This window comes from Danio rerio, chromosome 12 (assembly GCF_052040795.2).
Source record: "Danio rerio strain M-AB ecotype USA chromosome 12, GRCz13ab, whole genome shotgun sequence".
NCBI classification, from domain to species: Eukaryota; Metazoa; Chordata; class Actinopteri; order Cypriniformes; family Danionidae; genus Danio; species Danio rerio.
Window position 1 is genome coordinate 38,472,992 of NC_141032.1, and position 25,022 is coordinate 38,498,013.

Consider the following 25,022-nt stretch of genomic DNA (forward strand, 5'->3'; position numbering starts at 1 on the left):
GATTATTTAATTTCTGTACCCGAACACTGTTAGACTCCCCAGAAAACCATCAAATAGAGCCATTCAAAGTATCTTGTAAAACTGTAGTCATCTCGCAATATTTAATTCAGAAAAATAAACATCGCAATATCAGATTTTCCAATATCGTGCAGCCATAACATTCTTCAAAATATCTTCTTTAGTGGAACTTATTAAGGTTTGGACAGTTGTTGCAGAGTAAAGAGAAAGCAAATAGTGTGCCATCCCTAAAGCATGTATATTCCTAAAGCAAATGTAAATACATTATCTGTCTACGCTGACAAACTGGGATTATTCTTAGACCTATCATTAGAGGCAGAACAAATGTAATGTGCTGTGTTAAATGGGCATTTATGGGTCAGTAGTGTTTTTAGTTCAAAATGAGTCAGTTTAAGGTCAGGGGGTCGACTGTGCCCACTGTTCCGTCTGTGAGTAATGAGACATGAAGAGACACAACAGAGAAATTGATCTGCGATCACTGAGGTCATGTGCTCCAACTAGCTGTGAGATTACTAACCCGACTCACTCTCTCAATACACACGTGATCAGACTCTGATCCCTGCTGGTTATTTCAACCATTAAAACCATCAACTTGATTTGACGTCATGAGAATTCATAGCTTTTAACTGGCACTTTGAAAATACAGAATTGTTTTTTTAAACTATTGTTGACTAAACAATATATTAGATCTAAAACCTTTGTGTGTATGTGTGTGTGTGTTTGCACATAAACACACTTATACATATTAAGGAAAGTATTTATGATATTTATTTGATACTTAATAATTATCATGTATTCCAGCTTGATAGCTTGGAAATGATACCCAAAAGGGGATTATAATAATAATAATGCACATCAAAGATTGACTTAGCAAAATGTAAAAAATAAATAAAGTAATAAACTATTAATAAAACTAATATAGTCTATTAATGAGAAAGTATGTGATGTGTAAATGGTGTGTAATAAGCATTAACTAAAATCAAACAAATACAATATTTATTTATTATTATAATTAGTATTTTTCATCTACTTTGGTGCACTTAAACTAAAATAAAACTAAACAAAATATAAATAAAACAATCAAATCAAAATAACTAAAAAAAATTCTAAACTAGATAAAATAAATTATGATATTAAAATAACACTCATCCAGCACATGCATTTAGACAGATGGATGGATGGATGGATGGATGGATGGATAGATGGATAGATGGATAGATAGATAGATAGATAGATAGAGCTGTCATCCATGACCTCCATGAATCAGTCCCAGTCTTTTGAACATCTCGTGCACAGAATATCTGACCACTGTTGGCGTCATTCATCATAAATCCCTCCAGCAGCTGGATCACAGACACTTCATGAAGCCCTCACGTGCTGAGTCAGATCAGCATGAGAGGCGTCAGAGAAACAAGTCGAGCTGCTGAGACACCCTGAGCCTTCGAAGCAGCCAATGTGCTTTCTAATGCCACCCGAGCTGACCAGACAGACAGACAGATGAGCCGGAGCCATTCATATCAGCATCTGACGAGCACTGCCAGAAAGATATGACTTACAGTGTGTTCACAGTTAAAATTATGATCATATTTTATTCATTTCAAAATTCATCATACAAAACAGAAATGTTCAAATAAATAGAAATAGAAAAAAAAATAATATATATACATATCTATCTATCTATCTATCTATCTGTCTGTCTGTCTGTCTGTCTGTCTGTCTGTCTGTCTGTCTGTCTGTCTATCTATCTATCTATCTATCTTTCTATCTATCATCTAAGGTCAGAATTATTAAACCCCCTGAATTATAAGCCCCGTTTGTTTGTTTGTTTTTTTCCCTGTTTACAATTTCTGTTTAATTGAGAGCTGATTTTTTTCAACACATTTCTAAACATAATATTTTTAATAACTCATTTCTAATAGCTGATTTATTTTATCTTTGCCATGATGGCAGTAAATATCATTTGACTAGATATTTTTCTAGACACTTCTATACAGCTTAAAGTGACATTTAAAGGCTTAACTAGGTTAATTAGGTAAACTAGTCAGGTTAGGGTAATTGGGCAAGTTATTGTATAAAGATGATTTGTTCTGTAGACTATCAGAAAAAATGTATATAGCCTAAAGGGACTAATAAATGTGATTTAATTTTTTTTTTTTTAATTAAAAGCTGCTTTTATCCCAGCCGAAATAGAACAAATAAGACTTTCTCCAGAAGAAAAAATATTATCAGACATAATGTGAAAATTTCCCTGCTCTGTTAAATGTCATCTAAAACATTCCAAGGGGGGCTAATAATTCATCTGTGTGTATATATTTATAATTATTATTTTTTTCTTCACAGCAAAAATGCTTTTCTTACTTAGTTTTTGTCTTGTCTCTAGTCTAAATATCTAAATATTTTTAAATCAAGAATCATTTTCTAGACAAGCTAAATGTACTGTCTTGATTTACGAAATAATATGCCAAAATTAAGTGTTTTTCCTTAAAACAAGCAAAATAATCTGGCAATGGGGTGAGCAAAATAATCTTATTTTAAATCGACACACACTCACACACATACACTAGTGACTGCTTCTTGATATAAGAATTTGTAGATATTTGGACTAGAAACAAAACGTCAAGGTAAGAAAAGCATTTGTTGCTGTGTTTTGCCTTGACAAACGGAGTCCTAAATCGCCTACCACTTTAGTAGGTACTACATTTGGATTTGAATTTTCTGCACAACCGTTCGAAAAGTACATTCTGTGTAGCATGGAAATATGCGATTTCGGACACAGCCTGAGACTCACCTATAAAAACAGTGCAAACAACCAGTGCTATGCAACATTTTCAGTGCTCTGTTAATCTCCAGTTCATTATCATCACGTCTTCTTCAGTAACTTGATCTCCATTTTCAGATAAGCCTTCAGGTTGTCATCTAGAACGTTCTTCTCGATGGCCTCCAGAGCTCTCTCTCCGCCGTCACTGTAATATTTCAGCAGTTTCTCAGCATATTCGATCCACACACAGTTATGGCAGCCACTCATGCAGCAGTGGGTAGGGGCAGACGGAGGACCCTCATCCCCAGTTTCAGAGCTGGGGATGAGGGGCTTCTTCACACTGCTGACGCTGGAGGAAGAGTCTGGACTTGAACACTGCTGTTCACAGGCCGTGTGGTGCACACATGTGATCTGAGAGGGAGGAGGTTTGTTTCTGAACAGAGACATGGAGAAGATACACAGCTGTGGGGAGAAAGGGTTGAATAGATGTATGTTAGTTATGCAGGGATTTATTATGTGTGGGAAGATGAAAACGTTTGTTACAGAGCAACTCCAGTGTTATGGATGTGACTCTTGCAGGAAAAAATTTAATTCACCTAGAAAGCATACATGTTGACAATATACTGAAACATCTGTTTATATTTTCCAAAACGACTGACCACAAAGAAAATTATCAACCTGAAAGCATATTTTATATTTTAAATGAGGAAAATAAACATGCTTTATGGATTTGACAAAAAAAAGTTAACGAGTTTACAGTACACAACATGCTTTGTAGAAATTCTGCACAACCCCCAAAATAAAAAATGCTAATCAAAAGGATAAGACTTGGCTCTCTATAAAACAAAAATTATTGATTTTATTGTACTTGACATATTTGCATGCAAAAAGAAAAAGCTTGGTTTTGGATGTACTGTACTATCTCTCCATTATGGATGTGACATATGTGAAATTGCCACTTGTGTGACTTTGGTAAATCAACTATAATAGCTTAAAAACATTGATAGAGACAATAAGACATTTTTGAGTATTTTTGAAGTACTGTAAAATACTTGCTTACACAAAAATGTAAAAAGGGTTTAGCTATTTTGGTGAAAACTTGATTTTTTTTCATGGCAAGGTTGACATTTGCATGGGACTGCTCTGTGTAATTTTAAAAAAGTAGTATTTTCATATACAGCAGGACTTTTTCAACTTTTCAAACTGCTACTTTGTGTTTTTAAAATGCTTGTTTTTTTACAATGAGACCATTAAAAAGGGCAAATTATTTTCTGCAGTGGGACTGCATCTCCATAAAATCTAATAATCAAAATTTTTAGGGGTTCCTGACACATTTTTGTTGTTGTCTGAGCTATTTGCAGTGTGTTTCTACATTTGCATGTGTTGTGAGTATTTCCATGCACAACATAAATATAATAAAGAAAAAAACTCTATTTAAATAGTTTTGTTTTATCATTTCCCGAGTCTAATAATATTCAAGTACAGTAACTGAATGATAAAAATAATTCAACAAAATTAATCGCAGGTTAGGTCACAAATGGTACAATTTCTTATACTTAAATGCTTTTAAAATCATTATACAATTACAGGCATCAAAAACACACACAAATGATAAATTGTCATACAAACTCAACATTACAAATTCTGTGATGTGACTATTGTGAATGATCACATTGCGAAATTGATGTTGAAATGATATATTGTGCAGCCCTACACAATTTACAAGTTAAAACACTGCTGTGTTTTCTACAATTTATAAACGTCTCTGAAAACCTAGAACCTCTTTGGGTTTTTTTCTCACAAAAATATTCATAATTTTTCAGAAAAGTTCATAAAAATTTAAGGGCAAGTTCATATGTTAGTAAATAAATCAGTAAGTAAATAACCGCTTCAACGAATGTTATTTAAGACTGTTTGACAGTACAGTAATGTTTACACGTCTATGGTTTTACACATCGGATGCCCTTCCAGCCACAACCCAGTACTGGGAAACACCCATACACACTTATTCACACTTATGCACTTCAATTTGTTACATAATAGAGCATGTCTTTGGACTGTAGGGGATACCGAAGCACCCGGAGGAAACCAACGCGAACACGAGAACATGCAAACTCCACCAGCGACCTTATTGCTGTGAAGCGACAGTGCTAACCACTGAGCCACCGCGCCGCCTACATACCATTCTATCCTAGGTATTAAGTATTTTTACAGAATTTTCCAACCCACCCTCTGTAAACACGAGCCAGCATTGAGTGAATTCATCGCAATCGTAGATGACAGTCTATTCAGCAACCGCCATGTTCTCCATATCCGCGATTCTCTTCTATTTAAGTGAAATAAATTACAATCATTTTATAAACTATTTTCATTTCGCAAACAGCAGGTAACGTTACCACTTCAACTGTACGCGTCCATGTTGAATCATGTGTGACCTCTGCGGTGAGTGACGGATATGGAGAATGCCAATGGCGAATCAAAATGAAGAGAACATATCCTACGAGCCAATCAGAAGTTAAGAGAGATCTTAAGAGGCGGGGTTTACAGAGAGCACAAATAAATAGCCTGCGCTTTTAAAACTCTCCGGTAGATGTCAGGAGTGTTTTTAATGTCACAACTAGATACTCGAAGCTAGAAGTGATGTCCAGAGACTCCTTCCTATGGTAAAATATCTTCGTTCTCGACTCAAACATAGCTTAATGTCCTTATTTAGATGTTTTCTGAGAATATTAAACCACTAAACAATTCGTATTTATTTATGATAACACCATGAAAACAGGAGCATGACTGCTAATCAAATGCAAGGGAGAACCAGTGAAAAATGAACAACTGATTAGCTATAATGTAATTAATTAATGTACGCTATATTGTAGTTCCTGTAAGCTGTTTGCTATTCTATTCTATTTTAAACTTATATTCTGTGCCTTTTTAAATAATTTAAATATTAATTCAATAAATGTAGGGTTTTTTTCTTAATAAAAATGTTCCTAATATTTTACTGTTTTATTTAAACCTGTAGGGTCATTAAAAGTTCTATTCATACATTACTTGTCACTTGTCACTACATTAACTCGTCTCAAAATAGACTAAAAGATAATATTAAACTTTATGAAAAATACCATAATTAAAAATTTCATACTTAAAATAGTAAAATGTAGTAGTAGTTGTTTAATTAATATTTCTGTAAATTATGTGTAAGGCATATTTGTGATACTATAATTAATGTAAGTACAAATAAAATTGTAAATATGCTGCTTTTTTATGTTCAAGTTTGTTTGTTTTATTGAGATTGATGTTTTATCAGTTTCTGATTGTCAGTCTTTCCCATATAATGAGGATTAACTTATTTAATTATAGATAATAAATTGCCATTTTATGACAAGCCACATAGATTTAATATAAAATTAGCTTTCAAAGTAAATATTTTAGGCCAACATGTAGCTTAAAAGTACTGAGGTCACTTTTATGGTCAGCCAGAATGATGCATGTAATCACTCAGTCATTCCCACAGGTCTGTGTGTTTTAGAGGCACGTCCATAGAAACAGAACACACAGCACTCCTGAGATCTAAAATCTGCACGCATGGAGGCATTTCATTTTCAGCAGATAGATGTTGTTTAAAACCTGTATTTATCATAATAAAATGGCACATTTATAGATACTGCTGACTCAGAATCACTTACAAATGTTCCCATGGACAAAACCTGTTTTACTCTTTGGAGAAAACAAGGCTTGGCTTTCCTGTGATTAAGTCTGGAAAAACAAAGGCATGACTTTAATATGGTTAGCTGAGAAAATTGTAACTTAAAAGGAAGGAATTTTTCTTAGGACAAGTTTACTCATGTTTTGTTAGGTGCGAGCACAATGTGATATCAGAAGTGTTCAATAAAAAGCCAACAGGCCCGACAAGTTATCCTTAAAAATTGTGCAATGCCTTTATGTCATATAAACACACACCTGTCCTCAGTGATACCGTTATCATGGAGACAGAAATGTAAACTGGGGTCTGAAGAATCTCAGGCTGGTCTGATTCACAACATTATCAGAGCTGAGATTGGTGTGGCTCATGGAATATTTTGAATGATTGCATGAACAGGTGTGTCGACGCTGGAAGTTATTATTGGAGTTAGTCATTCCAAGACAGTTAAGATGTGCTATTTAGAGATATTTGCTGGAGGATTTGTGTTCATTGATAAACGTGCAAAACTGTTTTTCAGAATTAATGTCATTTAGCTTTTAGACAATAAAACTATTTTTTATTTATGTTTGAAAACTTGTTAACCAGTGAAATGTAAATATGAAAAGAGAGATCTTCCCAGAAATCCTTAACTAATTAATTCATTTTCCTTTGGCTTAGTCCCTTTATTCATCAGGGGCCGACACAGCAGAATCAACTGCCAACTTATCCAGCATATGTTTTACACAGATTTCTTTCCAGCTGCAACCCAGTACTGGGAAACATCCATACACACTCATAGCTTATTCAATTCACCTATAGCGCATGTCTTTGGCTGTGGGGGAAACCGGAGCACCTGGAGGAAACCCACGGCAACACGGGGAGAACATGCAAACTCTATACAGAAATGCTAAATACCAGTCGGGACTCAAACCAGCGACCTTCTTGTTGTGAGGCAACAATTCTAACCACCGAGCTACCGTGTTGCCAGAAATCCTAAACTGCAAAAAAATAAAAATAAATAAATAAAAACTTTTTACTGTTTCAAATCATGTTACGATCTTATGATCTCTGCTTTGACAACTTTGGATGAGGTCATGTTGATTACAATAAATTTTGTGTAATGAGATGCCAGTACTTTTTCTGTTATTGTAAAAACTTAAATTCTTTCTATATGTTATATCTTATACAATATATTGTTTAAAATTAGTAAAGCCAACAAAGTCACTTTGTTAAACAGCAAAATTTAGTTTTGAACATCAAAAGTTCTTAACAATAGAGTAAACAAACCATTTACACATTGATTTTTAGTGTTAAAAGTAAACATTCTTTATTGACATTGATGGGTGCATAAAGGATCTTTTGATGCAAAATTTGCTTCATAAAACATACACTGAAAAACATGACGTTTGCTGTTTGTATTTATTTCAAATTAGCTGAATCAACACAAGGTTTATTTTTGTTTTATGTTCAAACCATTAAATTTGGACAAACTGATATGTTAACATAATTTCTTTATGTTGTCCCAACACAAAGTTATTGTGTGGAATCCCAAAATTTTTATGGCATATGTCAGAGTAATTAACGGTTCATTCCGCTGTTGTGACCTTTAATAAATCAGGGACTAAGCCAAAGGTGAGTGAGTAGCAGTGGCTTTTAAAATATGTTTGTGTGGACAAGGCCTGATTTTTCAGACTGATCTCATAAGAAAATTTAACTATATTACATATTGAAAATTGCCAAAATTCTACAAATTCACATGATTTTATTTGTGCGAAAATGTACCTAAGCTAAAATTGGGGGGATGAGCAAATCACTAAAATGCTCAAATGAGATTGTACAAATCCATTCGAATAACCACTAGATCAAAATTAAGAATTTCTGTGAGATTATGATGGATTTTTATGTGGAGAATTCCACATGCTTTTGGCTGGAAAATCAAAAGTATGTGATGTTTATGTACTTCATTCTTTCACATCACACAAAAATATTAATGCTTGTTTATTGTTTAAGACAATGCCGAAAGTTAATATAGTTTCTAAAATGTGATAATTAAACATAACAGTGTAATTTCAAATACAGTACCTATATTAGCATAATGCATGTAAAAATCAGGTTATGATTATTGTTGAGGCCGACTCATTACAAGTAACTTGAGTTACGTAATAATATTACTTTGCTAATTAACGAGTAAAGTAACCCATTACTTAAAAAATTTAAGTAATAATATTTGAGTTACTTTTTAAATAAAGTAGTGTGAGTTCATTTTTAGTTGAATAAATTAGCATTTAACAAATAAATTGCTGAATTAAAATTAGACAGTTAATTATACATGTTATACAGTGAGCTCCTCTGTTAAAAAAAGAAAACAAAACCAAAAAACACTTTCAATTTTTCAAAAACAGATTAAGGTAAAAAAGTAATGCAAAAGTAACTCAAAAATAACATAACACATTACTTACCATAAAAAGTAACTAATTAATTTAACTGATTACTTTTGGGGTAATTAGTAACTCACTTTTGTAATGCGTTATGTTCAAAAGTACTTTTCCCCAACAGAGGATATGATCAGATCCTTTTTAAATGGCTTTTTTTTCCAGTAGTATCTGGATGCAGCCTTTATGATGCAAGCCCAGATTGCATCACTCAGCGATGCAATTTTAGACACAATGCACTCAAATGGAGCGAGTGACATCACTGTGAGGGGTAGGGTTAGGGGTGGGGTTAGGTAAGCCCATTAAAAAGCATTGGATGCGGCTCAGATTGCACTGCACCAGATCTGCAGCCAGACCCCTCTCATTTTTTCACAGCTGCCATATTTGTTGTGTGCTAATTTTGTTACTGGGAGGAAAGGGAGCAGCACATACTGACTACATATTCACTACACCTACACAATATCCTCACTGCCGGCAGTGCAGACGGCCTTGAAATCTTCTATAGCACTTATAGACTTGTTGTTTACTATTGTTGACTGCAGTTCGCTTAAAGGGATAGTTCACTCAAAATGAAATCTCTGCTATCGTTTACTTTCCCTTCACTAGTTCAAAACTATTTGAGTTGCTTTCTTCTGTTTTTTTTTTTTAAATACTGGTTTCTGGGGGTGTTTCCCAGTATTGGGTTGCATCTGGAAGGACATCTGCTGTGTAAAACATATCATTATCAGAAAGAGTTTATATGCTGGATTTATATTTATTTATAGGATTGTATTTATATTTATATGCTGGAATAGTTGGCGGTTCATTCTGCTGTAGTGACCCCTTATAAATAAGGGACTCGAAAATGAATGAATGAATGGTTTAATGACTCATAGTGATTGTTAAAGCCTATTATGGAGGTAAATTGGTGTCAGCAACCAGCATTCTTTAAAACATCTTCTTTTGTGTACAACAGAAGAAGCTCATTTAGTTTTAAACTGGTGAGGTAAAATTATTTTTTTGGCCAAACTATCCCTTTAATATCCATCAGAGTTGCTAAAAATAATTTCCTAATTCAACATATAGCCCCTCTAACAATCAAAAACCTCTATTTTGTTAACAGATAAAATCCAAATGTTACCGTTTATTCAGTACTTAAGTTTCCGATAAGTATGATCACAATGTATTTATCAGAAATATATTTGCATATGACATTATTACCTTGTTAGATGATGAGGAAATGAAGTATGTAAAAGAGCATAGACAGTGAAAGCTACTGTGTGCCTCGTTTCTCTGACTGTGAATCAGTAAATATGCCTGGCATGTTGGCATGTCATCAGTTCAAGAGGAGGAAAGGTCCTTGAACGCGCTTTCCCACATTTCGGTCAATGAAAGCACACAAACACGTGCAAACATGCACATACAGATCAAAACAGACACAAACTGTGTGTTGGATCGCTTTTGAATGTGTTCGATTTTACCTTTGGCGAATAGGCTGGACTCGTTTTAATCTCATGAAAAAAATGCATTGGAAGGTTTCAGAGTCACACTTACAAATGCATGAGCGTCTCTTTCTTTCAGACGGGGACATTTTAAATACATTAATCCCAGCTACAGAAATGCTCTTTGCAACACAATAAGCCCTGGCATATTTTTCTGACAAGGTCTGCACATTCCTGGCCCTCTTTAATGCCTCCCTGCTCTGCTACTGAACTGCTAGAAACAGCCACGAAAGCAAAAGAAAAAAAAAAGTAGACAACTATTATGGCATTATTAGGAAGTCACATCCCTTCAATGCGAAAAATAAAACCGTTTTATTAGGTAGTTAGGTTAGCTCTGAAAAACAAATGTGTGCACATGACTACAAAATCAGTTATAATAGATTTTTTTTAATTGAGATTTATACATCATATGAAAGTTGATTAAATAAGCTTTCAAATGTATAATATTAGAATGAAATACAATTATTTTATTATGGAATCAAAGGGGTTCAAATCAAATCTAAATATTGAGAAAAATCAGATTTAAAGTTGTCCAAATTAAGTTTTAGCAATGAATACTTCTCTTAAAAATGTTTGGAAATTGGAAATTTACAAAATGTCTTCATGGAAGATGACTTTTACTTACAACCCAGGCTCATTCTGAAAATGTACTTCTATTTGCATTTCTGGAGAGAGCCAAATATGTCCCAGGAACTATGATTTTTTGCAGTTTTTGTTTTCGCGAATCCATGAAAGGCCGCTGTGTACGCTTTTTCAGATTTCAAATTTCTCTTGCGAGTGCCATTCGCGCCTGCTCCAACAGAGGTCGCTGTCGTCTGACTGACCAATCGACTGACCTACCCTCCTCCTTCCCTAAACCCAGCCAATAGTGTTTTTAATAGCACGGATTGACCCGCCCACAAACTTCCCTAAACCCAACCAACAATTTTAAAAAGCAAACCAGAAAAAGAAAAGCCCTCGCCTGATTTTTACTACGTTTTAAAATTTTACCACATTCTCACCATGCTATTTACTTGTTTATTTTACTTTTTTGCTTTTATTTTACTTTTAGTTTTTGTCTTACCTGCTTTCTGAAAGTGTTCTATGTAGTATAGACCTTTTTCTTGGAACGCAAAATTACCCATTATGCTTCGCGTGTATGTGCAAGGAGAATGCTTAGAACTTCCGGTCAACAGCTGATGCGTGTAAACGGTCACATTTGGACAGCTTTGAAATGATAGTTTTAATCTATTTTACCTGCTTTCATCTTCTTTGAACTAATACTGTTGTCGAACAGCACCACCTTCAGGACTGATCATTTAAAAATGTGATCTAATAGGATGGAAAACAACTGCTGTGAGGCATTTTCCCCTCATTGTCAGACGGCATCTTCTGCTCTTTAAAAGAAGCCTCGTCATCGCTAAAGTCAACAGTTTCTCTTTCTTTCAAATATATAACCAATCCAAACAAATATAGTTCACCAAAATGTTTGACACACACACGTAGCCTACTGTATTGTCCCTCTAACACACTGATTTAATAACTGTGACAAAGTGAAAATAAAGTGACGTTTTGAAATGACAGAAAAATAAATGGTAGTAAATACAACACACTAAAAGAAACATAAACGGCTCGCGATTAGGATCAATATGCAAATCAGTATCAGTAACAGACTTTTACTGGTCATTTTTGTAAATTACATGACTTACACACTTTTTAGTTTCATGCCAGTAATCTGGTTTGCTCTATGATGCAGTGAAGTATTGCATGTGTGTGTGTGTGTGTGTGTGTGTGTGTGTGTGTTGAAGAGCTGTTGAGCTAACAGCTGACAGGCCGGGAACACACACACACACACCCACCCATTCACCCACACACACACACACACTGTATTTCTGACGGCAGATACGTGAACTAGGAGAACGTTTTTCTCTCGCGCTTGAACCACATCTGACATAATATAATGACGTTAACACACACCTTTCAAAGTTGTGTGGCACAAAAACAATCCGTAATCCACTCAAAACGCTATTGAAACTCATTTCGGAGCGCAAATTACCAGTTATAAACGCTGTAAACGGAAGTTGTAAACATTCTACCGGAAGACGCTGGTCACTATGGCGCCCTCCATGCAGCAGCCAAGAAAAAGGTCTATAGCAACTTTTTTTCAAATTACTAGATTTTATTTAAAAAAAAAAGGATTAAATGAAACATATTTTGGATTACTTTTTCCATGTACATACTGAGGAATTAACATACAAGTCAATATGCATTTATGTACACTGTAAAAAAAATCCAGTAAAATCTACGGTATAAAACTACTATCTGTGTTTGCCAGAAATTTACCGTAAGAAATACAGCAGAATCTTGTTCAGATTATGGTAGCAATAATTATAAAATGTACAGGAAAAAACTGTAATCTGTGGTTGCCAGAAATCTACCGTTAAAAAAACAGTAGAAATATTTTTCAGTTTACAGCATACTTAAGAGAACTGTAGAATTCACAGTGAAAACTGTAATCTGTGGTTATCAGAAATCTACCATTAAAATAGAGTAGAGATGTTCTTCAGTTTAACTATACATACTATAAATTAAAAAGATGAGGTATAAAATGGCAGGTCAAATAACATTAAAAAACAATACCGTCAAATTGAAAAGGCTTTGAAACTTTTATTTATTTAACAGCAGTGCAACAAATACTAAAACGACCTTTTAAGTTGATTCAGACAACAAAATGAGATACCTCATCTGTGACCTAAATATAAACAGAAGTCTGTCAAGAAAGTTCTAAATAAGTTCTTTATGATTATTAAATGACTATTTCAGCATACAAACAGCACCATTTCCTGAGCATGACCTGTAAATAGCATTCAAAGCAATGATGTCATGAAAAGAAAACAAAGTAGGCATTGTAAAGACCATTCAGTTCAGCTTCAGTGTACAACCTCCACACTTATGTTTATATTATCTTTATTATCAAAGTTCTCTCCACTGATAAGAACTTTTTTTTTTACTGTTTCAGGACTGCTAAAACTGCTGATGTGAGCCAAAACACCGGACAAACAGCTGGAACCCCCTGAGACTCTCTTCCCTGTGCCTGGCGTCCTCTTTCACTGCGAAGTCATTATGGTTTCTGCCACCCACATGTGTCAACAGTTCTTTAGCAGTTCTGAGAAGCTGAAAATTGTCTGCACCGTACACGAGTTAAATATAGCTCTACACTCCCCGCTTAAATGCACGCTTGGGCTCTTTGGCACACACCTTCGTTATACTAAGGTCTTTCATAACAGTAAAATAAGTAAAAATAATTTCTGAATATTGAAGCATAATTAAATGTTGCCACTCTGCAGGAAATTTAAATCTCATTCAGTCTTGAAAATAAGATAAATACTAAAAATGCAAAGATCAGTTTATTCACTCATCCATTCATTTCCTTTTCGGCTTAGTCCCTTTATTAATCTGGGGTCGCCACAGCGGAATGAACCGCCAACATATCCAGCACATGTTTTAAGCAGCGGATGTCCTTCCAGCTGCAACCCATTACTGGGAAACACCCATACGCTCTCATTCACACACATACAAGCTTCATTCACAAGCGACTCACAGTGGCAATGCCTCAAGCGACCGTCTATTTCAACAGTAGAGGAGCTACTTCTGGCGACCTCTGTCTACGTGAGCGACAGCGACTGTTGGCGACCAGTTGGGCGTGTTGAGCGACGCAACAAAGTTGAGAATCCTTTAACTTTGTGCAAATGAAGAGTGACTTTTTTAAGCGACAGCCAATAGGAGCACCACTAGAGCTCATGTGATCTTCTCTCAGCTCTCTTAGAGGCCGGTTGTACACAAACCCGCATTTGTAGCAGGTCACCACACAGAGCTACACGCTAGTGTCTCTGCTAGTCTGAATGAGGCAACACTATGGACAATTTAGTTTACCAAATTCACCTATAGCACCTGTGTTTGGACTTGTGGGGGAAACTGGAGCACCCGGGGCAGGCCCGGATTGGCTAATCGGGAGGACCGGGAGAATTCCCGGTGGGCCGGTGCGTTTTTTGGCCGCGAGGGCCGGTGTCCCTAGCTCCAGAATCTGTTGCTCTCAGCAGTCACACTTTTTAAATTAATTTATTTACTTACTTGACTACAGTCTTCTTATTCATTATTTTACCGCAGCTCTGCTCTTTTTATATATAATCAGCCTGCAGGTTAATGATGACATTAGTCAGATGAGTCAGACCTTCATATACAACTGTTGTGGGCCAGTGGTTAGCACGTCAGATTACGACGCCGCTGACCCGGGATTGATTCTTGTCTGAGTATGTTTTTTTTTTTTTTTTAATTATAGTTTTATTGCTAAGACATATAATACTGTTAGGGTTTTTGAACATTTGAAGTTCTAAAGCAGCTGTTTTCTCAAAAAAAAAAAAAAAAAAAAAAAAAACGTGAATTGGAAATGACCTTATTTTAATATAGTCAGTCGTGAACTGAGGTGGGCCGGTCTAAGGCTTGAAACTCCAGGGCTGAAAAAGAGTCCCACTCCGGCCCTGACCCGGGGGAAACCCACAGGAACACGGGGAGAACATGCAAGCTCCACACAGAAATGCCAACTGACCCAGCCGAGGATCAAACCAGTGACCTCACAGTGAGGGGACATCGCTACCCAGTTTAAAAATCAGTTTAAAAGTTTTCAATTATAACAGTTTAAATTAATTTATTTAAAGGCTTTTTTGAAGACTGTTGTCATGTTAAAACATTAAAACTAACAAAACAAAAACACAATTATTAAAATGTAACATTATGAGTTTTTTTTATTGTGTTGAACACAAAAAAAAGGCATTTTGAAGAAAGCTGAAAACCTGTAATCATTGACTTCCATAGTCTATATAAGGAAATCTATGGTTGCTATATTCTTCTTTTTTTCTTTATCAGATAAAAAGAAACTCATGAAGGTTTAAAACAAATAACTGACAAAATTTTCATTTTCAGGTGAATTAAGAAAATTAGACAAAAAGACAAAGTTATGACACTGCATTCTTCACAGTGTTACGCACCGTCTAGGGATGCTGCACAACATGAAAGACAAGACAAAGAAAAGATGAAATCAAAATTGTATTGGGGTTTGAATTCAGGAGCTGACAAGGCCAAAATAACAAACAAAAATTCCTTTATTTTAAACCTCACCTGATCGAGAATAAAAGAAAAGAAAATATAATTAACTACCATAACTACCTAACACAGGGCGAGGCAGTGGCGCAGTAGGTAGTGCTGTCGCCTCACAGCAAGAAGATCGCTGGGTTGCTGGTTCGAACCTCGGCTCAGTTGGTCTTTCTGTGTGGAGTTTGTGCATGTTCTCCCTGCCTTTGCGTGGGTTTCCTCCTGGTACTCTGGTTTCCCCCACAGTCCAAAGACATGTGGTACAGGTGAATTGGGTAGGCTAAAATGTCCGTAGTGTATGAGTGTGTGTGTGTGTGAATGTTTGTGTGGATGTTTCCCAGAGATGGGTTGTGGCTGGAAGGGCATCTGCTGTGTAAAAACTAGCTGGACAAGTTGGCGGTTCATTCTGCTGTGGCGACCCCGGATTAATAAAGGGACTAAGCTGACAAGAAAATGAATGAATGAACTACCTAACACAAAAAAACAGACAACCCAGGCTTATTCTGAAAACTTTTCTCTATATACATTTCTGGAGACCATCAAATACGTCACAGGAGCTACATTTTTTTGCAGTTTTTGTTTTGGCGAATTGACGAGAGGCCGCTGTTTACGCTTTTTCAAATTTCCTGCCTGCTGTTCTCTCCAAAATTTTACCAGAGTCCACTGTCAACCGAATGTGTGACTGACTGACTGATCGATTGACTGACCCATCCTCCCCCTTCCCTAAACCCAACCAATAGTATTTTAAAAAGCGAAGATTAACTTACCCACCCCCTTCTCTAAACCCAACCACAGTGTTTTAAAAAGCAATTCAGAAAAAGAAGAGCCCTTGACGGATTTTTACCACATTCTCACCCTGTTATTTACTTGTTTATTTTATTTTTGGCTTCTGTTTTTGTCTTACTAGCTTTTTGGAACCGTTCTTCACTGGACTCAAACCCCATTGTCATGGTCAACTCATCTCTGCATCTCAGGTCCCCCAACATACACAATGAGCTACTGGACAGACTGGTAACAGTCAGAAGGCAGGTAAGTGTGAAAAGGAACATCGTCAAAGCGCCCCGTAGCATTCGTTTAAAAAATGAAATGCAACCATACGTACTTCTAGCTACATAATTTGCAATCTCCAGAAACGTATATAGGGCAGTATTTTGATTGGTTAAATGGAAAACATTTGACAAATTAGACAAGACAATTGAAGCAATAATTATATTAATAAAGCGATTCTAAAAATGCAAATAAAAATACCCCAGGACACCAATTCCAGACCTTGCCCCTAAATGCGAAAGTTAATCCCTTATCCTGGTTCAGTGTGTGAACCCTTGCTTTGTTTATAGTTTGTGTTTTGTCCCGTCTTCCCCTCTCACTCGAGGTGTTAGAGAGCCTGAGCAGATCCAGAGGTGGGTTTGGATAAGTGTGTGTGTGAGGGTCATTCAGATGTCCTTGGCTTCCAAACCTGCAGAGGAACATTAACCTGCTTTCACACAGCTCCAGCTTTGTCCAGCGCACACAAAGACAACACTGTTCCCCCTCCTTTCCTGGCAGGCTGGCTGAGACAGACACAGAATTACACCTTTGTGACAGGTTACGCCGCTCTTCTATCTTGTCCAGAAACAGGATGAACTGAAATTGGGAAACAGTTCTATTGACGTATTGACTTCTTATGCAAACATATTGATAGCAGACAGTAAAGTCTGGGAACTGATAAGTGCATTTTTAAGTGATTTTTCCACCCTCATAAAAATTTATATCTATACGCATAGTACAACCCCAAATCACAAAAAGTTTGGACAGTATGGAAAACGCAAATAAAAAAAGAAAATAGTGATTTCCAAATTTACTTTGACATTTATTTAATTTCAGACCATATGAATACAAAATACTCCATGTTTTGGCTGGTCAACTTTATTTCATTTGTAAACATGCTTTCTACTACTTCTATATACATTTCTGGAGAGGGCCAAATACATCCTAGGCTGTACGTTTTTTGCAGTTTTTGTTTTCACGAATCCACCAGAGGCCGCTGTGTACACTTTTTTGAGATCCAAATTTCTCTCGCCAGTCCCATTCACGCCTGCTTTTCTCAAGTAAATCCACCAGAGGCCGCTAGGCCGCTGTCAAATGACTGTTTAACTGACTGAATGACTGACCGATCAACTGACCCACCCTCCTTCCCTACACTCAACCACTAGTATTTAAAAAAGCACAGATGGACCTGCCCACCCATTTCCTAAACCCAACTGACAAATTTAAAAAACAATCCAGAAAAATAATAGCCCTCTCCTGAATTTTTTTTTTTTTACCACATTCTTACTCTTATATTTACTCGTTTGTTTTATTTTTTGGATTTTGTTTAGGTCTTACCTGTTTTCTGGAACCGTTCTTCACCAGACTCAAACCTCGTTGTCATGGTCATCTCCTCTCTGCGTCTGAAGTCCATCAACGTACATGGCGAGCTAACTGGACAAACTGGTAACAGCAGGAAAGCCGTCCACATAGAGGTAAGCGGTCAGCTGGTAAGCGAGAAAAGAAATGACGTCATACCGCCCTGCAGCGTTCGTTAGAAAAACGAAATGCAGCCATACTTACTTCTGGCTACGTAATTCACGATCTTCAGAAACGTATAAAGGGCTACGTTTTCAGAATAGACCTGCGTTTGTCAGTGTCCTTGGCAAAGGTAACTTGCACTTCTGTGATGGCACTATTAATGCTGAAAAGTATACAGAGATTTGGAGCACAATATGCTGCCTTCTTTACCAGGAACTCACATGCATATTTTAACAAGACAATCCAAAACCATATTCTGCACACATTACAAAGTCCTGGTTGCAGAGCAAGAGGATACAGGTACTTGACTTGTCTGCCGGCAGTCCCGACCTGTCTCCAATAGAAAATGTGATAACGAAGAGTACCGTTGCCCATCTTAAAACTTGTTTGCAGGAAGAATGGGACAAAATCACACCTTAAACACTTCATCACTTGTTGTCTTCAGTCCCTAAACGTCTTTTAAGCGTTGTGAAAAGGAATGGCAGCATTACAAAGTGGTAAATGCTTCACTGTTCCATCTTTTTTTGAAATGTGTTGCAAGAACCAAAATTGGAATTTATGTGTTTTTAAAAATGTACATGATATGGTTGAGATAGGCTACAATTTTTGAATATCTGGAATCAGAGGGTTCAAAATCTCAAAATATTGGCAAAATGACCCTCTTTTTTGTCCAAATCAAGCTTTTATCAATGAATATTACTACTCGAAAATGCAGAAAATTTGAAATTTACAAAAATGCCCATTTCAAATGCCTTTTTTAGTATTATGATTTTTGGTGTAAAAATTACAAATTTTAAGTTATCCAATGTATTTTGGACTATTCCCGCAAATACTCATAAAACTCAGGGTCACAAAAATTATTTACTTAAAACATTTATATGCTTTGCAGGTTGTGTTGCTCTTCTATCTTGTTCAGAAACGGAATGAACTGAAAATAGGAACCTGTGCTATTGACTTCTTATGCAAACATATTGACTACAGTGAGGTCTGAGAACTGATAAATGCATTTCTAAGTGACCCCAACCAACCCCTCCCCCCTCCCCCAATGTCCAACGTGTTGTCCAGAGTGTGAGCTAATGAAGTCATTGCTAATAATAATTGCGCAACAGCTTCCTGTGTCATGTGGCTGTTGTGTGTAATGAAAAATCACAAGGTACAACAAATTGAATCCCAGCAGGGTTACTACAAGGGTAACAAGGCAAACAAGGCCTAGGAGTCATGAGAACGGTCCAATTAATGCCAAATGATGAGCCAGTCAGCTCTTGTGGGAGTTTTGATATTCCATTTAAAGTATGAAGCATGTTTCTTTAAGTTATAAGGAGAATCAGAGGCAAATAATGCGGCTTATGCAAAGAGGATGCAAAAGTGGATAAGTGTCTGTTTAATGCAGTTTTGTGTTCCTTCTTTTTCAAGTTCAGAAAATGCTGTTTGTACCCTTTAGCTGGTCAAATCATTTGTTTGTACACTGTAAAACCCAACAGTCAGCCTTAACAAATAAAAAGAGTCTAGTTAACTCAAAATTGACTGAAAGTTAATTCTACTCATTTGAAAAGAGTTTTGAACTCAATGTTGAAGGCCATGAGTTAATTAAATACCTCATTACTTCAACTTAAATGGAGTAAGTACACAGTACTCATATAGATATGTTTTTTTAACTCAAACGGTTTGAGTTGCCTTATTTGGTTTTACAGTACGCAGTTGGTTTGAGTTCTCTTCATTTATTGGGTTTTACTGTGCTCAAATTGCGTTGTTTACTCAAATGGATTAAGTTCACAGTACTCATTAGGATTTGTTTTTGAACTTAAATGGTTTGAGTTACCTTAAGCTATTGGGTTTTACAGTGTGCTAATCTTTTAATTTAATGGATGTCTTCTGACCACAACTTTCATTCATTCATTAATTTTCTAGTCGGCTTAGTCCCTTTATTAATCCGGGGTTGCCATAGTGGAATGAACCGCCAACTTATCCAGCTCGTTTTTTAGGCAGCGGATGTCCTTCCAGCCGCAACACATCTCTGGAAAACATCCACAGATAGACACACACACACACACACACAAACACGCACGCACGCACACACACACGCACACACGCGCACACACACACACACACACACACACAATTTGGCCTACCCAATTCACCTGTACCGCATGTCTTTGGACTGTGTGGGAAACCGGAGCACACGGAGGAAACCCACGCGAAGGCAGGGAGAACATGCAAACTCCTCACAGAAACACCAACTGAGCCGAGGTTTGCCAGCAATATAGCAGCCTCCTTGCTGTGAGGCGACAGCACTACCTACTGCACCACTGCGTCGCCCTGACCACAACTTCAGTTTCTTATTTTTTTAAAACTATTTTACACTGAACTCTTTTAAAAATATTTTTAAATAATTGTTTCATGCCAAATTGAAATTGAAAGGGAATGCAACAAATATATATTTCAATCAAATTTACAATTGAAGTCAGAATTATTTGCCCCTATGTTTATTTTTCTCCCAATTTCTGTTTAACGGAGAGAAGATTTTTTCAACACATTTCTAAACATAATAGTTTTAATAACTCATTTCTAATAACTGATTTATTTTATCATTGGCATGATGACAGTAAATAATATTTTACTAGATATTTTTCAAGACTTCTATACAGCTTAAAGTGACAATTAAAGGCTAAACTGGGTTAATTAGGGTAACTAGGCAGGTTAGGGTAATTAGGCAAGTTATTGTATAATGATGGTTTGTTCTGCAGACTATCGAGAAAATATATAGCTCAAGGGAACTAATAATTTTGATCCTAAAATGTTTTTTAAAAAATTAAAAACTGCTTTTATTCTAGCTGAAATAAAACAAATAAGACTTTCTATTATAAAACATTATCAGACACACTGAAAATTTCCTTGCTCTGTTAAACATCATTTGGAAAATATTTAAAAAAGAAAAAATCCAAAAAGGGGCTCATAATTCTGACTTCAACTCTATAAGTTGTTCTTCCATTCAACTTAACAGAAGTTTACCCATGATCCCCTTTTTTTAAAATAAGAACCTCATTTATGTGAAAGGTGTCTTTACATAATTTTGCATAATGTTTGAAAATAATTGGGCAGATTATGAATATTAAGAATCTAATCTATCTATAGTCTTCCTGATAGAAGTGATGCCTGTCATTGCTGTAAGCAGTCTTCTGCTAACCATCTCAACATGTTTTGGAGTTGCCCTCAATTGACAAATTTCTGGTCCAGTGTATTTGATCCACTTAATAAAGCTTTTCACATAAATCTAGACCCTAACGGCAGCCCTTTTTGGTATTTCAGAGAGAGTTATTGCTTTCTACTCTTTCAGCTAGACAAGCCATTCTTATCAAATGGAAACAGATACTTTCTCTATCACATGACATGTGGTTCCGATAAATCTTCAGCTGCATAAAACTTGAGAAATTAAGATGCTTACTTGCAGGATCTCTGAAATCTTTTTACAAGACCTGGAACCCTGTTTTAGACTATATCAAAGGCTTACTCTGTTTAGTTGATAAAGAGGAAATATTGACTCCTTATCACAAACTTTTCTCCTTTTAAAAAAAAATCTTTTATTGTTAATTTGTTCAATTATTATTATTTTTTAAATAATTTTTTTAATTAGAATTCTTTATTTAATAAAAAAAATTCAGAGGTTATGTTTTTAATTTAGCAATTTTATTTATTTTATTTTGAGGCAATAGTGGGAAAATAAGAAAACTAAAACAGTCTGTAATTTTTCCAATGTTGCATTGTATACTACTATGTATGGTCTTAAACACCAAAAAAATGTAAATATTAATTAAAAAAAAAAATCTAGTCAGATAATGCAAATATTTAGCAGGATATAATGCCAAACGCATGCTTGTGGTTGATTTTTAAAGATAGACTGAGTAAATTGATGCAAGATTTTAAAAGTGTTAGTCACTAAGAGATTTTTAGTGATGAGCATTGTTGATATTACAGTGTAACATACAATAATGCGTCATAACATTATGAACATTTAATTTATAGGGGTAAGTTCCCCTATGTGAGGGTTGTCTCGATTAAAAATATAATTAAAAACCACTGCTACGTTAGCAATTAAAGCCTTACAGCACCTGCATTATGGATAGTAATGCTGCCATATGCAATACTTTTAGCTGAATTATTTGTGTCTTTTTCAAAAAGTCCTCTTTAGAAAGTTCATTTTACTGGATAAATTTGCACCATCACTAACTCCAAAGTGACAAACACAAGCTACAAGTGACATCAAACATGGATAGTGATACTTAACAAAGTTCCAGCGATCAAAACTATGTATTGTAGGCTTTGTGATAACAGGATGGAAAGATGAACAAGTTATGTTATATAATGAAAAGCCTATACAAAATCATCTACAAAACCTGTAGTGCTACATGATGATAAGAAACACAACATTATTGTAAGGCAACTAGATGAGAGTATCTCTGAAATGCCAAGGCTTGTGGGTTGCTTCCGGTCAGCAGTGGGTAGAATATACAATAGTGGTCTGAGAACCAAACACACCATGGACAACAGTAACAATATCTTGGGGATCTCATCAGTTCATCACTATTCCTAGTTTGACTCTGCTTTTATTAGTGCTTAGTAATCAGAGAGATACTATATTCAATATAAAGAATCAATAAGACATCAACTGTTTCAATCTATCAACAGAAAACAAAATTAGTTGACATTTTTGTACTCTCTTAATTTATAGTACAATTATAAATTCTGGCATTAAAAACAACATTTATAACAACATGATAACAAGATAAAAAAGGAAAATAAGATGCAATACAGATAAATATGTAAATACAAATATGCAAAATGTACAGCAGCACATCTAAAAAGTAAAAACGAGCATTTTTTTTCTTTGTGCTCTCCATTTATAAATTCGTCAGGGACAGTGAAAATAATCCAGGTGTACATTTATTTATTTATTATTTTTTTCTTTTTTATTATTTTATCAAATCCTTTACTATAGGCTATACCTTCTGGTTTAAGCAGGAGTACTTTAGCATTGTGTGGGGAACTTGTCAGAATCCACAGAGCAATCTACTGGGACTATTCTATGGGACTGCAGAGCTGTAACTACAGTCTCTATGATGAGCCCCTATACCTGTTGTTGAAAGTACCTACAATAGGCATGTGAATGACGTAACTGGACCACCATAGAGCAGTAGAAGTAGGTCACCGGGTCCAATGAGTCACATTTTGTTTTACATCACATGGACGGCCTTTCATGTACAGAATGTGCTTTTTACCTTAGGAAGCGAGGGCACCAGGATGCACTATATGGGGCATCAAAAGGCAAGTGGAGTAAGTGTAAATCCACCTACCTTAGTGGTGTTTGCTGGTAAAATAGCCTCTGTCAACAGAATAATGAACACTGTAAACATAGTTCAGGAATGGTTTGAAGAATGTAATGTGTTCAAGGTTGTGTCCTGGCCTATAAATTTTCCAGCTCTCAATACAATTGAGCTTCTGTGGGATGTGGTGCACAAAGTATAATTTGATCAATAGCAACTCCATCTTGCAGCCTACAGGACTTGAAGGATCTGCAGCTAACACCTTGATGCCAAATACTACTTGTATTTTTCTTATGGTTATTAACTGAGTCGAATAATAAGTCCTGTGATTTCTGTCCAATCAAATTGCTCATAGAAAAAATAACCTCAGATTTCAAGACAATTACATTTCATAAATGCAGCAAAAAGTTCCCAGAGATGGGTTGCTGCTGGAAAGGCATCCGCTGCGTAAAAACTTGCTGGATAAGTTGGCGATTTATTCTGCTGTGGCGACCCCAGATTAATAAAGGGACTAAGCCAACAAGAAAATGAATGAATGAATGAAATGCAGCAAATATGTACAATGTGAGATGCAAATTTGTTACATGAACTGAATCACCAAATGGCCTTGAACTATAAATATATTCACTACAGAATGTTACGTTTTCAAATGCTTGCACAAATGGTATGTTTCTATCAGTACTGCATAAGCTTGGTGTTCAGCTGGACAACTGCTGGACACTTATAGCTTGTTAGTCAGGGTTTAAAGTACATAATCTAAGCATTAACATATCGTCACAGCTATATTTTTGCCCCTTAGCCTACACATCAGATTTCGCTCCATTAATGCTTCAACACACTTTCTGTTCATAGTAATTTGCATAAATCAATTTACATTTAAAAAATATTTTTGCTTCTTGTTCAAAATACTTATGTAAAATGAGGTGAACCAAAACAATTCTTTAGATTTTTCAGGGACAACTTAATTGTTTTATGTTCAATCCACATCAATTTCTTATGTTAACTTAATCGATTTGTGTTTGGACGACATGATTGGATTCTGTGGAGCCCTTCATTTTATAGAGTGTAATGTGTTCTCACATTAAATTAATATCATATTTTAAATTTGTACTTCATGAGTAGTAAATAATTTAACGTACACATACAGAAACAACCTTACAAGAAAATGGCGCAGGTGTAGGCTACAGTTTTAATTTGCAGGGTATAAGGTGGAATAATTTCAACCCAGGCTCATTCTGATACGTACCCCTATATACATTTCTGGAGAGAGCAAAATACTTCCCAGGAGCTTTTTTTTTTTTTTTTGGAGTTTTCGAGAATCCACCAGAGGGCGCTGTGTATGCTTTTTTTAGATCTCAAATTTCTCCCTCGAGTGCCATTTGTGGCTGTTGTTCTCGCGTAAATCCACCAGAGGCTGCTGTTGACTGACTGATTTACTGACTGACCAACTGACCGAACCCCCACCCTCCCCCTTCCCTAAACCCAATCAATAGTGTTTTAGAAAGCACTTATTGACCAATCCACCCCCTTCCCTAAACCCAACCGCAATGTTTTTAAAAGCAATCCAGAATAAGAAAAGCCCTTGCCCGATATTTACCACATTTTCAGATTTTACCACATTCTCACCCTGTTATTTACTTGTTTATTTTATTTTTTAACTTT

General features: G+C 35.8%; 1 protein-coding gene and 1 long non-coding RNA gene across 8 annotated transcripts in view; one reads left to right on the forward strand and one right to left on the reverse strand.

The window, feature by feature from the left end:
• The window catches only part of LOC147834529 (uncharacterized), a 37,259-nt gene that overhangs the window by 10,161 nt on the left and 2,076 nt on the right, over positions 1 to 25,022 (forward strand). The window contains exons 1-4 of one of the 6 annotated variants that reach the window (XR_015504391.1): positions 5,362 to 5,439; positions 13,367 to 13,547; positions 16,403 to 16,524; positions 17,853 to 17,996. This is a non-coding gene — a long non-coding RNA (uncharacterized LOC147834529). Of the gene's footprint in view, positions 1 to 5,361; positions 5,440 to 13,366; positions 13,548 to 14,893; positions 14,984 to 16,402; positions 16,525 to 16,867; positions 17,387 to 17,852; positions 20,958 to 25,022 lie in introns of those variants that run through there. The other 5 variants (XR_015504396.1, XR_015504392.1, XR_015504395.1 and 2 more) reach the window with 5 other exon arrangements.
• oxld1 (oxidoreductase-like domain containing 1) lies at positions 1,325 to 5,208 on the reverse strand. 2 transcript variants are annotated; one of them, XR_015504385.1, is made up of 3 exons: positions 5,006 to 5,208; positions 2,807 to 3,238; positions 1,325 to 1,552 (listed from the first exon to the last, which is right to left on the reverse strand). XR_015504385.1 is itself a non-coding variant. In XM_087276838.1 (2 exons), exons 1-2 carry the CDS (start codon positions 5,039 to 5,041, stop codon positions 2,879 to 2,881), a joined length of 396 nt encoding a protein of 131 aa, XP_087132964.1. In that variant the 5' UTR covers positions 5,042 to 5,208; the 3' UTR covers positions 2,735 to 2,878. The 2 variants fall into 2 exon arrangements, 1 of the variants encoding a protein (XP_087132964.1); XM_087276838.1 differs by lacking the exon at positions 1,325 to 1,552 and having other exon boundaries at positions 2,735 to 3,238.